This window comes from Periplaneta americana, chromosome 3 (assembly GCF_040183065.1).
Source record: "Periplaneta americana isolate PAMFEO1 chromosome 3, P.americana_PAMFEO1_priV1, whole genome shotgun sequence".
In the NCBI taxonomy this organism is placed as follows: Eukaryota; Metazoa; Arthropoda; class Insecta; order Blattodea; family Blattidae; genus Periplaneta; species Periplaneta americana.
The window spans coordinates 208,420,384-208,436,600 of record NC_091119.1 but is presented as its reverse complement, the minus strand read 5'-3'; the positions used below and the strand labels follow the sequence as shown (position 1 = coordinate 208,436,600).

Here is a 16,217-nt window from a genome sequence, read left to right as displayed (position 1 = left end):
ATAATCACATGAAATTAAAATGCATATGATATCCTAGACCTTTCACGTCAGAGGTGAAACAACATAAAGCGACAAAACATTGTCAATTTACTAGCCACATAATGGTTAATGATTGGAATAGGGTATTACGTCGTTATTTTATGTATTTTTGGTACAAGTAACATTTATTTATTTTCCCTCGTGTCTTCAATAAAAAACACGTATGTTTTTAATTTTTTAAAGTTATAAGTGGCTGTATGCAAGTACTTACGCGGTATTCTGAAACTCAAATAAAATACCATTTCGGATTCCGTAATAAATTACGTACATGAATACACTGAATCTTGATCATATGCACTTAGTTTTGTACCAATTAATGTCGAAAATGTACACGTGACAACGAAATCAAAGCACTAAAACGTCAAACGTCATGCCTTTATTTCGCCTCCGCCCGCCAACACTCAGCGTTGCCAAACCTACCCATGCTGCGGCTTGTAACTGAAGATGGCTCTGACATAACTCGTAATGAAACTCCATTAGGACACCGCCTTCTTAATTCAGTGCTGCACCGTTATGTCATGGTGTTTATAAAGATAGTCCGTGAAGAAGGCCGTGTTTCAAGCATACATTTCCAAAGCGTTGTAGTATGTAGTTTACAAGTCAGCTAGTTGCTGGTTACTAGTGCGTAGCATGCACTGCCTTAACATGTGGGTTAGTCTTTGGACTGCAGACAGATTGGATTTAAAAGGTAACCGTCAATTCATTTTTATGTTGTACATCTTGACCTATATCACTGACGAATATAAAGTATGTGTGTGTGTGTGTGTGTGTGTGTGTGTGACTCTCTCATGTTAATGAAATAGGTTTTATTAAGTTATCTTAGTTGATTAGTTTCGGCCTGGGAACCATCTTCAGAACTTGGTTGGTCTTCGCGTCTTCTGTTTTTTCTTCTCCTGTGGCGATGCGTTTGTGTAGTGCAGTGGTTGCCAAACACCACGAAATTGTGACGTAATAGAAATGCAACCCGCACACCACTATCGCAGGGGGAGGAGTGGAGTGGGTATCTCCTCAGGTAATGCAGTGAATAACAGTGCAGAGACGGACTGTGACCAAAAAACAAAAGTAATATAATATTCTTCTACTTATTAACTACACACACTTTTTTCCATGTTAAATTTTTTATCTTCCTATTCATTATTTTTGTATTATTAATGAAATAAAATAAATTTATTTTCTCATTTACCATAAAAAGAACGTGTACTTTACATCAGCAGATATTTGAAATGAGAAAAACATACCAGGCTGGTCACTAAGTTGTAAATTACACTACATACTTCAAAAAACGTCGAAGTATTTTACTTCGATTAAGACATAGAAGCGGATACTTTTTATTGTTTATTTATTAATGAAATATTCAAATTACACTACATACGTTGGAAAAAACGTGGAAGTATTTTACACCGATTAAGACATAGAAGCGGATACTTTTTATTGTTTATTTATTAATGAAATATTCGAATTACACTACATACGTTGGAAAAAACGTGGAAGTATTTTACACCGATTAAGACATAGAAGCGGATACTTTTTATTGTTTATTTATTAATGAAATATTCGAATTACACTACATACGTTGGAAAAAACGTGGAAGTATTTTACACCGATTAAGACATAGAAGCGGATACTTTTTATTGTTTATTTATTAATGAAATATTCGAATTACACTACATACGTTGGAAAAAACGTGGAAGTATTTTACACCGATTAAGACATAGAAGCGGATACTTTTTATTGTTTATTTATTAATGAAATATTCGAATTACACTACATACGTTGGAAAAAACGTGGAAGTATTTTACACCGATTAAGACATAGAAGCGGATACTTTTTATTGTTTATTTATTAATGAAATATTCGAATTACACTACATACGTTGGAAAAAACGTGGAAGTATTTTACACCGATTAAGACATAGAAGCGGATACTTTTTATTGTTTATTTATTAATGAAATATTCGAATTACACTACATACTTCGAAAAAAACGTGGAAGTATTTTACACCGATTAAGACATAGAAGCGGATACTTTTTATTGTTTATTTATTAATGAAATATTCGAATTACACTACATACTTCGAAAAAAACGTGGAAGTATTTTACACCGATTAAGACATAGAAGCGGATACTTTTTATTGTTTATTTATTAATGAAATATTCGAATTACAGTACATACTTCGAAAAAAACGTGGAAGTATTTTACACCGATTAAGACATAGAAGCGGATACTTTTTATTGTTTATTTATTAATGAAATATTCCAATTACACTACATACGTCGAAAAAAACGTGGAAGTATTTTACACCGATTAAGACATAGAAGCGGATACTTTTTATTGTTTATTTATTAATGAAATATTCGAATTACACTACATACTTCGAAAAAAACGTGGAAGTATTTTACACCGATTAAGACATAGAAGCGGATACTTTTTATTGTTTATTTATTAATGAAATATTCAAATTACACTACATACGTCGAAAAAAACGTGGAAGTATTTTACACCGATTAAGACATAGAAGCCGATACTTTTTATTGTTTATTTATTAATGAAATATTCAAATTACACTACATACGTCGAAAAAAACGTGGAAGTATTTTACACCGATTAAGACATAGAAGCGGATACTTTTTATTGTTTATTTATTAATGAAATATTCGAATTACACTACATACTTCGAAAAAAACGTGGAAGTATTTTACACCGATTAAGACATAGAAGCCGATACTTTTTATTGTTTATTTATTAATTAAATATTCAAATTACACTACATACTTCGAAAAAAAACGTGGAAGTATTTTACACCGATTAAGACATAGAAGCCGATACTTTTTATTGTTTACTTATTAATGAAATATTCAAATTACACTACATACGTCGAAAAAAAAAACGTGGAAGTATTTTACACCGATGAAGACATAGAAGCCGATACTTTTTACTGTTCGTTTGTGAATGAAATATTCAAGTTACAGGTAAGGGCGTGGTAGTCTTCATAACTAGAAGAATAATGACAACGTACATTGTTCTTTTATACTTAATTTAAAATTTTACAACAAATTAAGATCTCATATTTTTGCCACTGCACAAAATAAATACTTTTGCTCCCATGCTCCTTAAAATTAAGCTTTTGCTTACTATCTGTTTTGGAAAAGACATCGAAGCATATTATCCTACACACTTGTAACATTGCATGCGTACGTCCGCTGCTGATAAATGTCTTTACTTATATCGAAGTGAAGGCTGTAAACAGAGGGTGGGGATATGATGCCATGGTTACGCTTGAGTGGAGGCAGGAGCATGTGTCGCGACACAGCTTTTGGCGATCACTGGTGTAGTGTAGTGTGGAGTCGAATAGTGTGTGTGTTATTTATTGAGTTGTGATGAGGATTTGTTGTGGCTGTGTGTTTGTTTATTTGTATATTTCGTATTTTTCTAGTGTGTTCAATTTGTTTTTTTTTTTTCGGTTTGATAGGTCTATGTACAATTTCAACACCTACAGCAACATAGACCTACACACATACATGGAAATTCTACATATGCAACCGAAGAACTAGAAACTGAACACACTAGAACAATACGAAATATACAGATACACAAACACACATCCACAACAAATCCTCATCACACAACTCAATTTCGTAACACACACACTATTCGACTCCACACTACACTATACAAACGCATCCCCACAGGAGACGAAAACAACAGAAGACGCGAAGACCAACCAGTTCTGAAGACGGTCTCCAGGCCGAAACTAATCAACTAAGATAACTTAAAACCTAGTTCATTAACTGCGAACTGCTCAATTGTGACTTTCAGTAACAAGTAATGTGCATGGGCTGTGTGACCAATCAGCGTCCAATGACAGTCGTGTCTGTTTTCTCGCCGTAGCTTTGTGAAGAAAGAGAGAGACAGGGCGGGAAATAAGAACAGATGTTTGTGACATTACAACGATTTATTTATAAATACACTATGTACAGTCTCGATGTAAAATTATAGAGTTAATAAACTATAACAACACAATGTACCTTAATAAATACTGCAACACAAGCCTCAACAAATTGGAATGATCAGAAGTGTTGGCAATACTGCTTAATGTTAACAATTTCTCCTTAAATTTCCGACACAACATTTTTACTTCTTCTCGAAGGTAATACACATTGCACTTTCCCAGAGTAACATTTGGTTCATAGGTGTGATTGGTTAATAATGAATACTATTCTTACGCATTGTAGAATGATTCTTTTATGTTTTTAATGTAAATTAAATTGAGGCATAATGTCATATTGCCGTTTATTAAATGGTTTACCGGAATATGCTGTGTCAATACGTACGGTAGCATATAAGAAAAATGTTTGTGGAAGAAGGAAGGAACTTTAATATTAACGCTGCTAATCGAACAGTGTAATATGTACAATTCCAGAAAAAGAAAATTGCCCGCTTAATTTTACTAATACAACGCATTGCGCATGTGCAGTAAACAAGAGCGCTTGTATATTTGCTACTTGTGGACAGTGGTGCGAAACTTGTTGCCTGCATACAGATGGACTCCATCAAGACTCGGCCATTTTCTTTGCGGAACTGTAAATCGAAAATAGAATTTGTCTGTTGATTCGTACGAAAGTTGCTGTATTGTTGGGACGTTGGGAGAAATGTCAGTAAAAGACTGAATGTAAGAAGTACGCTTAAAAGTGTTTCATTAAAAAAAGCCAGTTACTGAAAGTTTAGTAAGTTAGGTATAAGTGAAACCACCAATGTCCATCGTAGTTAGAGACATCTGGTTTGTCCTGTGTGCAATTTTTCAGAAAGTTGTCTGAACTTGCCCAGATAAACTTAAATATATGCCTAATAGAATTAAAGAAAAAAGACTATCGAAACTAAAGGGAAGTGACAACTCAAAAGGGACCAGATAACTTGGACTTGACTTGAAGGTACACGTCATGTGCTGCTTCGTACAGCTCATGCATTTTGTCAAGACACTCGCGATGTGAAGGGGATAGGAGTAGAAGGGAAGGTCTACCGAGTTCGAAAGTAGACTCATCCGATCTCTGTAGGAAGAGTGGGGGAGTGTCTGGACATGAAGCTTGCGCTGTACTCAAGACTCGACAAATTGCCTGGAAGCGGTCACAACTACGGAACTGTGAGTAACAGGTAGTGATATCTCCCTCATTTGACCTCGTGCATTTCTGAACAAAATGTAGCATTGTAAAATTTCTTTGCAGAACGAAAAGTTACATTTGTTCGGCTCAAATTTCTGCACGTTTAAAGCACTAAACTAAAATTCTTTCAAATATTTTATTATCGTAATACACTGCTCTCTTTAACTGACCAAACAGTTCGGGAATTAAATCAGTTACTTTCCTAGAACACGCTATGAAATATTTCATATAAAGCAATTTTTATCTCGAAAAGGAAGTAAAAAGAGCACAATTTTATTGAGCTTCTTTGTTTGAAATATCTCGAAGAATAACACCCTGAAATTACTGAACTGCTTACGATTCACTCTGTGTATAGCTGCAGGAGCTGCCTTCTTTTTGCAACGAAACGATTATTGGTTCAGCTCCAATTATTCCGCTCGGAACCACACCGATCTTGCACTAAAAGATCGGGCAAATTTTTTAACGCATAAAACAGGCAAAACATTAATTTGGACAAAAGTAGAGCTGCACCCTTTTTGCAGGCAGCTCTTGAATTCTCTTTAATTAATTTCTCTCTGCTGTTTGTTATATATTGTCTTCATTGTATGCTTTGTACTGCACTATTTTATTACTACTATTAGTATTATTATTACTATTATTATTATCATTATTATTACTATTATTTTTTATCATTATTATTATTATTATTATTATTATTATTATTATCAATAATTGTCTTATTTTTTTTATACTTTGTATGTCTCATTTATTTTGACCTGCTGTTCACATTTTATTATGCTTTTTTCTTTCTTTCTGTATGTTATATATTATGTCTGATTTCTACTTACTTGTTGTTTACATTTTATTATTATTATCTTATTCAGTTTTGTGTGTGAAATTGTAGTGTACTTTGTAAATTTGTAGTGTTTTTTGTAATGCAGTTTTTACTACTGGTTGAGTGTTAGAGAAGGCCGTATGGCCTTAACTCTGCCAGGTTAAATAAATCATTATTATTATTATTATTATTATTATTATTATTATTATTATTATTAATTAATAACAATCTGAGCTGGATGAAGATAACTTGATCAGTAGACTATTCAAGTCCAGTAGGTTTTATTTTTATTCAGATAATCCTTAAAAGCGTTATTGCTTAGCTGTAATAATTTACATATATATGTATTCGTTTCGGGAAAACCGAAATGACTTATTATTTTCTTAACTTAAGTAAATAACACTCGTTTTTTATTCGTGAACATAACTCTGTACAAGCATATTACAGCAACTATAGCATGGTCCTAGTACAGCACTAGCAAACTTGAGAAATTTAATGCTTACTTCTTTTCAACTGCTCGTGAATAAGTAACACAAAGTATTCTGAAAACGGTATAATTCAAGTTCTGGATTAAGTAATGATCTGAAAAATCAATATTTACGAAATGACGGAGCTTGTCGATACGTTGCTGGGCGCTAGTAACTCAATTGAATCATACAGATTTCCCCTTAACTCCTCACTCTACCTTCCCCTGCTGAGACCGGCAGTTAAGCAGTGACGGATTGCATCATATCTTTTACGAACTTTCGCTGTCACTAGTCGCCTGAAATCCATCACAGTGCCCACTGTGCGTTTGTTTGACATGGGAGGGGGGTTCAGAGTTCCGTCCCAGGGCTGCATTGCACTTTCAGACTTTCTGCTATTGGTTCAAGTATGTGAATGGGTGAACGCGCAGTCTTACCAAGAAATGTACCCTAATGTACAGCAACAGTGCACGTGTTCAAACTGGGTCATGTCAGTTGGAATGGAAGGAGCAAAACAACGAAAATGATCTTTGAACCAATCGCACTTAATTTTATGGCAGAATAATAAATTCAGTTAACAAAATCTTCGAGGTGTAACGGATAAATCGCAATATAGCGAACGCCAGTAGGGGAAGTTATCCCCACCCACATGAAATGTGCATTCGACACAACACTCGCCTATCACGTAGAGTGTCTGATGAGCTAGTAGGGGAAAAGTGGAAGGGATCGTGGGCGGAGCTTCTACGTTCGCTATATTGCGATTTGCCCGGTGAAACACATGCAATGCTCCGCCTGTCCATAGACTCTGGTTCCCGTTGTACAGAAATGAGGCTTCAAGTGCTTGAATGAAATTCCTTGAAATGTGCAGGTGGGAATTATTCCTTACAATTTGCAATGTGCAATTAGTTTACTGTTAAGTTTTAATTTTGGAGATGTTGCGGTAATGGAGATCAGAGCTTTAGTTTGTTGAAATAAAACCTAACACAGGAAATCACGAATTTCGATTTTCATGAGAAATTATTGTTTAAAAATGTGCAGCTGAATTTTTCCAGGAAAGTAAATCTAGGAAATTAATTCGTACCAACCAAAATACTGAGAAATTAATTGTTAATTATAAGAATGCCAGTAGGTTCTACAGTCTACTATGCCGCCGCACACATTGCTTGTGAGTGAGCAATATTTCTTCAGCATAACTTACCCGTTTTGAACTAACATGAACTACCACCAGGTTAACACTTGTGACTCTCCAATCTAGTTGTGATATGTAGTACTGCCGTACAAAATACTTCTCTTCATTACACGACATGTTTTTCATAAAAATGTCGATTTGTTGTCCCTCGTAGCGACTTCTATATATAGGCAAGAGAGTTCAAATTCTTGGTCGTCCTTCGACTAACACAATAATTTTTATCGATTCATTGAATTTGACAGTCGAAGTCTCACAACTATTGCAAAATAACAGAGGTGTCTGTAAAGTATGTACAGGTCCGTCAGTGACTTCTAGGGGGCGGATTTTTATGTACGCCTTATTCCGATTGGTTATAGTTATAAACTAGGAAGCGGAGGCAATTCCCCCCCCCCCCTCTGCGAATGACGCAACTCCGTGTTCGCTGTTGAATTGAAGAAGTTCGCGCCACTCCGTGCCATTGGCTACAGACTTGTGGTGTCTTGAGAAGGCGGCCTCGCTTATCAAACCCAAGTTCAAGTGAACGATCTCAGCCAGGGTCAGCGGGGCTTAACTCTTAAGTTGGGTTCTCATAGAAGTTCCTTAATTTGCCGCATTGGGTCGGAGTGTGCTAGATGTCTTCCGCTAGGAAGGAAGTAGTTAGCTTATAAGTGTTGCCAATCCGATCATTTTTAGTAGCTTATTTTACGACGCTTTATCAACATCTTTGGTTATTTAGCGTCTGAATGAGATGAAGGTGATAATGCCGGTGAAATGAGTCCGGGGTCCAACACCGAAAGTTACCCAGCATTTGTTCATATTGGGTTGAGCGAAAACCCCGGAAAAAATCTCAACCAGGTAACTTGCCCCGACCGGGAATCGAACCCGGGCCACCTGGTTTCGCGGCTAGACGCGCTGACCGTTACTCCGCAGGTGTGGACCTGATCATTTTAAACAGGCATTATGAATCTCAATTGTTAAAGATTTTGTCAGTTTTATAACATTTATATTAGCATTATTATTATTGTTATTATTATTATTATTATTATTAAGTGTATGATTATGTCTCGTGACCAGAATATTGTACGAAATGGAAATATAAAAATTGGAAATTTATCTTTTGAAGAGGTGGAGAAGTTCAAATATCTGGGAGCAACAGTAACAAATATAAATGATACTTGAGAGGAAATTAAACACAGAATAAATATGGGAAATGCCTCTTATTATTCGGTTGAGAAAATTTTATCATCCAGTCTGCTGTCGAAAAATCTGAAAGTTAGAATTTATAAAACATATATTATTTCAATGTACCGAAGTACATATGATATTTCCATGCAGATATTCTGCGTCATCATACGATGGAAGAGTAATGGAACGGAGAAAAATTCCCTCCGGCGCCGGGATTTGAACCCGGGTTTTCAGCTCTACGTGCTGATGCTTTATCCACTAAGCCACACCGGATACAACCCTTCATATGTACTTCGGTACATTGAAATAATATATGATATGCGTAAATCACGAAGTGATTTAAGACGGCGCTAATTCCGTCGGATCCCGGCCAACTAGTCACTCATAACGAGTGCACCTGAGCACATGTGTGGACTTCGGTCCTATGTTCATAGACACCTATGACGTAGTGCAAAGGGCGGCCACTAGAGGGAACCCAAGAGTTGGAACTCAATCAGAGACGTTTCTGTTCGGCGTCGGGGTTGTATCCGGTGTGGCTTAGTGGATAAAGCATCAGCACGTAGAGCTGAAAACCCGGGTTCAAATCCCGGCGCCGGAGGGAATTTTTCTCCGTTCCATTACTCTTCCATCGTATTTATAAAACAGTTATATTACCGGTTGTTCTGTATGGTTGAGAAACTTGGACTCTGACTTTGAGAGAGGAACAGAGATTAAGGTGTTTGAGAATAAGGTGCTTAGGAAAATATTTGGGGCTAAGAGGGATGAAGTTACAGGAGAATGGAGAAAGTTACACAACGCAGAACTGCACGCATTGTATTCTTCACCTGACATAATTAGGAACATTAAATCCAGACGTTTGAGATGGGCAGGGCATGTAGCACGTATGGGCGAATCCAGAAATGCATATAGAGTGTTAGTTGGGAGGCCAGAGGGGGGAAAGACCTTTGGGGAGGCCGAGACGTAGATGGGAAGATAATATTAAAATGGATTTGAGGGAGGTGGGATATGATGATAGAGACTGGATTAATCTTGCTCAGGATAGGGACCAATGGCGGGCTTATGTGAGGGCGGCAATGAACCTCCGGGTTCCTTAAAAGCCAGTAAGTAAGTATTATTATTATTATTATTATTATTATTATTATTATTATTATTATTATATAAAATCGTCCTTATGTATAGCCGATTTGTAATTTCAGTGATAAAGTAGGCTAGCTATATTAGTTACATTTGTTCAGTTGGTGAGTGATTAGATGTTGGCGATCCTATTATGTTTGAATATTAAAGACATAGTCTGTTAATGTGGACAGATCGGATAACAGAGGGAGTATGTCAATGGTTTTCAGTTGAATGTTCAACCATTAGGCTATATTCATATCTCTATTGCAAACCAACGACCTATGCGGTATGTACAGTATAATGTGGTTAAATATTTCATTTAAACTGATAAACCATAACTCTCTTTTGAGGAGCAATGTGAAAAATACTAGTAATAATATTGTTAGTATAATGGATACCTGCAATATCGATCGGGCTGTATAACGTGAGATGTAATTGCTATCATAGGCATGGGTTTAAAGTCGTTTCAATGACATCTCGAATGTGAGGTAGAGGCCTATTGAGTTGAAGATCATTCTGTGTCTCTATAATCACAAATAGCAAGCACGCTTCACTAGATTCATCGTGCAGTCAGCTCTAGTGTCCTGCAATGTTCGAACATGAACCAAGATATTGCGAACTCATGTTATTTCAAAAGTAATCGCAAGATCTGTGCTAAAATCCTTAGCGGTTAAAACATGAAAGAGTAAAGGCCCATTCACAATGAAAATTCAACATAACCGTAACATAAACACAGATGTTAGTGCCCAGGCTACCGAATGGGATCATTCACAATGATTCACATAAGCATTGACATAAACATTACCTTAAGACGTTAACATGAAAGTTTGCAAACTCCAAACTTTCATGCTTATGCTTACGTGATTTGCAAACAGAACACAATCGTGGAGCGCTGAAGTATACGACAGAATATGACGAAATGGCGTCGTTGTTAGGTTTCCATGGTTACCAAGTATGTTTGCTGTTATGTTTATATTCCCATCGTGAATGATGGTATGACTTCTTGATTTTACTGTAACGTTAAGTTAACGCTTACGTTATGTTTAATTTTCATTGTGAATGAGCCTTTAGAGTGGAGCACAGCGAATGTTTTTATAACAAGGCCGAACAAACGCGACAGGCCTCCTCCTGCAGAGCGAACATCGAACTTCGTCATTCTCGACAAACTTTAATCGAACATAGCGCCTCTAATGCACGAGGCTAATGTGAACAAGGCCTCAATCGACTTACACTGGTATAGACCCCAGTATTGTGGTACATAAAAATCCGCTCCCTGCGGTACTCACTACAGCTACTTGCCGACCTACTTGTCCTGAAATCAGGGATCAGTGAGAGTTCGACGCCGTATACGAACAGTGAACAGTAACAAAGTAACAAGTCTTCTATTGACTGCTGTTGGTGGAGCTAGGGCGCTCCTCCGCGTCGTCGGGCGCCCCCGAGGCGGCGGGCGCCGTGGAGGTGGACGCCGCCGCCCCCCACCAGCCGCAGTCCGTGCCGGCTCCCAGCAGACTCCCCAGGTTCCCCCGCGCCGAGTCCGGGAGAACGGGGAGCGGTCTTCAGATGACGTGCGGGGAGGCGGAGGCGGCGGCGGCGGCGGTGGGCGCGTAGTGCTCCTCGGGCTTGACCAGCAGGTAGGCCACGGGGCGCTTGATGGCGTCCGGGGGCGTGGGCGAGCCCTGCGCGGCGTCGGAGGCGGGCCCACAGCCGCAGGGCACCACGCAGGGCGCCCCGGCGCCCAGACCGCCCGGCCACGAGGCCGCCGCCGCAGCCGCCGCGTGCGAGTACAGCGAGCTGCCGTACAGCGCCTGGAAGGCCAGGTCTGCCGCGGACTTGCCGCCGCCGGAGGTCGACGCCAGGTCCTCGGCGTGCAGCTTGGCGGCGTGGTGCAGGGGGTACAGCGGGTAGGGGAACGGCGGGAACAGCGAGCGCGGGAACTTGAGCTCGGCGTCCAGCGGGTGCGGCGGCGGGTGCGGCCCCGGGGGCGGCACGGGCAGGGGCGGCAGCAGCGAGCGCGGGATGCCGTGCAGGGGCTCCATCAGCGGCGACAGCGAGAAGCCGAACTTGGGCTCCTTCTTCATGAGCGACTTGGGCTTCCTGCGCGGCCGGTACTTGTAGTCGGGGTGCTCCTTCATGTGCAGCGCCCTGCAACACGCAATGCAAAGCTTTAAAACAGTGTGAAAATCATGTGATGACACGAGTGCGACGTAAGTTACGATGAGGGCCCTGGAAGGCGTCCTAAAACTTCTAATAGTCAATCTAGTGCTGCTCATCGGAGTGACTACTACCGCGGAGGAATCGGAGATTACGAATAAAGCTCTCCACCGGTGATCTCCGGTACTACCGGAGGTGGAACAGGGGACATACGGAGGGATGCGGGGGTTCGGAGCGAAGCGACAGTTAGCTCAAGGACGACCGGCGCGTACGGACTGACGGTAGTTGTGAGTGGAATAAAATGGCACCAAATCGGTTATCCGTCACATGGAAATTCTTTAATTTAGTTGAAGGTAATAATAAAGTCGCACGCTGTGAACTTTGTGGGCGAATTCACTCTAAGGGTGGAGGTACTTCGAATTTGTTAGATCACTTGAAGCGATCGCACAATCGCGAACTTGAAGAAAGTAAGTAAGTAAATTTAACTGTTCAAAACACTTTTGAACTCTTTTAAAAAGCGTGTTTACTTTGATTTATATATAACAGTTCTAATAAATAATTTCGTGGTTGTGTGCAGACAGAGCAGCATTGCGAAGTCCACACCTGTGGAGTAACGGTCAGCGCGTCTGGCCGCGACACCAGGTGGCCAGGGTTCGATTCCCGGTCGGGGCAAGTTACCTGGTTGAGGTTTTTCCGGGGTTTTCCCTCAACCCAATATGAGCAAATGCTAGGTAACTTTCGGTGCTGGACCCCGGACTCATTTTACCGACAGTATCACCTTCATTTCATTCAGACGCTAACTAACCTGAGATGTTGATACAGCGTCGTAAAATAACCCAATAAAATAAAATGAACATTGCGAATGAAAAACTGAAAAGCAGAAGAATTTCAGCAAGAAAGGACCCTCTAAGATTGATTCAGCATATTGTTACGAGATGAAACTCCAAACTTCAGTGATGAGCCGCTTACTTGAAATGAAATATGAGTTGGTGATTGTGTTGCCAGAAAAGCCAAACGCTCCTAGGACGCTAACAGGTCCGTATTTGGAAATCTCTATGGCGTGGACCAGGTTAGATAGATTCTCTCAGTAGATCTAAATTTTAAAATGTAGGTATGTAAGTGTTTAGGCTACATTAAGAGCCGCGGTTGTGGTACTCGTACTTGCAGTCAAAAATAAATTATTACCATTCAGATACACATTGACGGTTAATTAGTGATATCATCGTTTTCGTAGTTTTAAAATTACGCAAAACATTTGACACGATTTTTTTGAACTGCTTTAGTGCTATTGTTCCAAAATTGTTCCAAAGGTCCACAGTCTAGAGAAAAAAAAGTCTTGAAATTTCTATAAAACGTAACTTTCGAGGCAATAAAAATCATACATAACTTGTAGGCCTATGGAATATTTAAAAGGCAACTTGAGTTATTAGATTACAATATTGAGTTTCATTACGAAACTAAAGAAACGTGTGGTAATAATATAATTACAATTATCATTAAGTTGATATCCGCTTGTATTTTTTATTACAGAGGAAGAGTGACGCGTTTTAGAAGAGACAGTTCAAATGCTGACACCCTTTAACACAATGATCACAATCCTGTCTGGTGAAGAATCTTAATAAATTATTTTGGACAGTAAACTTTAACCCAATGATATCACACGTTTCTTTTGTTCCATTCTGAAACTCCCTTAATATATTTTACGTTAAACTAAACCGATTAGAATAATAATTGACAAAAACTGTTTGTGAATAAACGAGTGTTTCCAGGAAAGTTATAAATGTTTACATTAGCTACTGAAAAGCTTCACTTCTGCGTTAGTTTTCAGTTAATTTTAATGTTATTAATTTGATCAATGACATAAAACTAATACGGCTTTCCACTTATACTATGAATTTCAAAACTAGAAAAAAAAATGTCAGCTAACATAGCACTTCAAGCAAAACAAGAAAAAAAGAAGAGCAGAAGAAAGAAAGAGAGATAAATAAAAAAGAGAAAATAAACAACAAAAATTACACACTTATTTAAAAGATACGCGGGACGTCAGCGGACTCCAATCGCTACCTGATCCGATTAAAGGAATGTTCAGCGGAAAGTGCATGTCTGCGCCGCAGCACATATACAACCTGCGCGGCATCAATCGGAGGTAACCGGAGGTCTCCGATTGAAAGCGCACAAACAACCGCTCCGGAGAAAACCTAATCATAAGCAGCACTAAGTCAATCCATCCATGCATCCATCCATCCATCGGCAAGACCAGCATTCTCAAGTCTTCCTTCTTTTCCGTCTTCCCCTTAGTCTTCACATATGATTCATATTATTATCTTAATGTTGTCTATTATCTCCACACAAAGCACTTCACTACTCTCTTCCTCAGTTCTTTTTCCAGAGGTCAGCAGAAGATGCTCCTTTTTCTATTAAATCTTCATTTACCACTGCAATCCTCCTTTTGACTTCCTGGCAGCAGCTCATGTTACTGCTTTTAGTATACACCCTAATTATCTGAAGCTGTCCACTTGCTCTACTGCCTCACTACGAATTCCCATGTCTACTTTCTTCATTTTTCTTCGGATAACCATAGTCTTCACCTTGTCTTCATCCCATACTGCTCACAGCTGTCATTTAGCTCCAGAAGTATATCCCATGTACCATATCGTCTTCTGTCGGCCTGGGTGGCACAGTCGTTGAGTGCTTGCTTTCTGTGCCTAAGAATGCGGGTTCGATCCCAGATCAGGTTGATAACATTTAAGTATGTTTAAATGCGATAACTTCATGTCAGTAAATTTACTGGCATTTGAACTTCTGCGGGACAAAATTTCAGCATACCGGCGACGCTGATATAACCTCGGCAATTGCGAGCGTCGTTAAATAAACCGTAATTTACAATTTTCTTCTGCTAACAACAACGCCATATGATCAGCAAACCTTATGAGCTTGAGTCTTCTTCCTCCTACTATCACCCCTTCATTGTTCTGAACACAGTTCTTCACTAAATTCACCAAGAAGATGATTAATAGGGCAGGTGATAAAGATTATCTTTGTTGTACTCCTCTCTCTATTCCACTTCCCTCTGACATTTCTTCTCCTACCCTGATTTGTCTCGTTGATTCATATCTAGATTACTTGATAGCCTTCTGTCTTTCCATGCATTCCACAACAGTGTATTAATGAACATAATATGAGACTTCCTGTTTTTCCTACGACCAGTTCGTCTACACAAGTAATAGGTAAAAACTATAGGTCTACATCTATTTTGAAACATTGGGTTTTAGTGGTGGAACTACCAACAACGTCTGAAATAGTGGAAAACAAAAGACAGTAACCAATAGGCCTAATGAATGCCTAGTCGCCATAGCTACGGAAATGAAAATATCGACGTGAACCTCATTTAGATCCAGACAGCACAAATGGTAATGTCTTGGATAACCGTTTGTCATCGTCAGGGTTTTGTGAACTGCTGTAACTCTTGGTTTGGTGTTTCCTGTCATCTGTGGTGGGAATATTTTTGTGTTATATGGAGTAATATATGTGTATTGAATTGTGGTTGGGTGTTGAGTATGCCATGTTGTGGATATGTTATTGTATATTTCACACTTTTGTAATATTTTTAATTGCGGATTTTCGGTGCGGTGTGTAGATTCATATCTGTTTCTGTATTGTTGTTGTTAGTGATGTTCTGCGTAATCTGACGTATTATATGATTTGGTCATTGCTTTAGTGCGTTCACCAACCACTGATGAAGGGGTAATGCCGTCCAATTACCTGAGGTATATTTCCTTTTTTGATACAATTCTAACACTTTTTACAGTTCTATAATTTTATTATTTTAATAACAAAGTGAACTTAAGACGAATTAAAGAATAATATTGTAGAACAGAAATTAGTACATTATGCAACGAGCCTATAATGGTAGTAATTAAGACGAGCGTCTTAATTACCATTACAGGCAAGTTTCATACGACTTTTTTGCTCGACCATATTTCTAACTTGAAATTATTCAGAAGTATTCATTTTATTTGTATCTGACAGAAGATCGGAAGTGACCTTGTTCATAGCTCGTAAATTGTGAGATGTGCGCAGACGCGAAAGTATTGATTTTTTTCCGAGGAACAATAATGTCATTA

The 16,217-nt window shown here is 38.7% G+C and overlaps 1 protein-coding gene and 1 long non-coding RNA gene across 2 annotated transcripts in view; one reads left to right on the top strand and one right to left on the bottom strand.

Annotated features, from left to right (window-relative positions):
- The window catches only part of LOC138697194 (uncharacterized), a 334,730-nt gene that overhangs the window by 149,610 nt on the left and 168,903 nt on the right, over nucleotides 1-16,217 (top strand). The gene's annotated exons all lie outside the window — the stretch shown is intronic.
- LOC138696985 (transcription factor Sox-21-B-like) overlaps nucleotides 11,364-16,217 on the bottom strand; it is a 63,267-nt gene continuing 58,413 nt past the window's right edge. Inside the window, exon 2 of the mRNA XM_069822555.1 lies at nucleotides 11,364-12,084. Within this exon, the coding sequence (XP_069678656.1) occupies nucleotides 11,499-12,084 (586 nt within the window). The 3' untranslated portion in view covers nucleotides 11,364-11,498. The remainder of the gene's footprint in view (nucleotides 12,085-16,217) is intronic.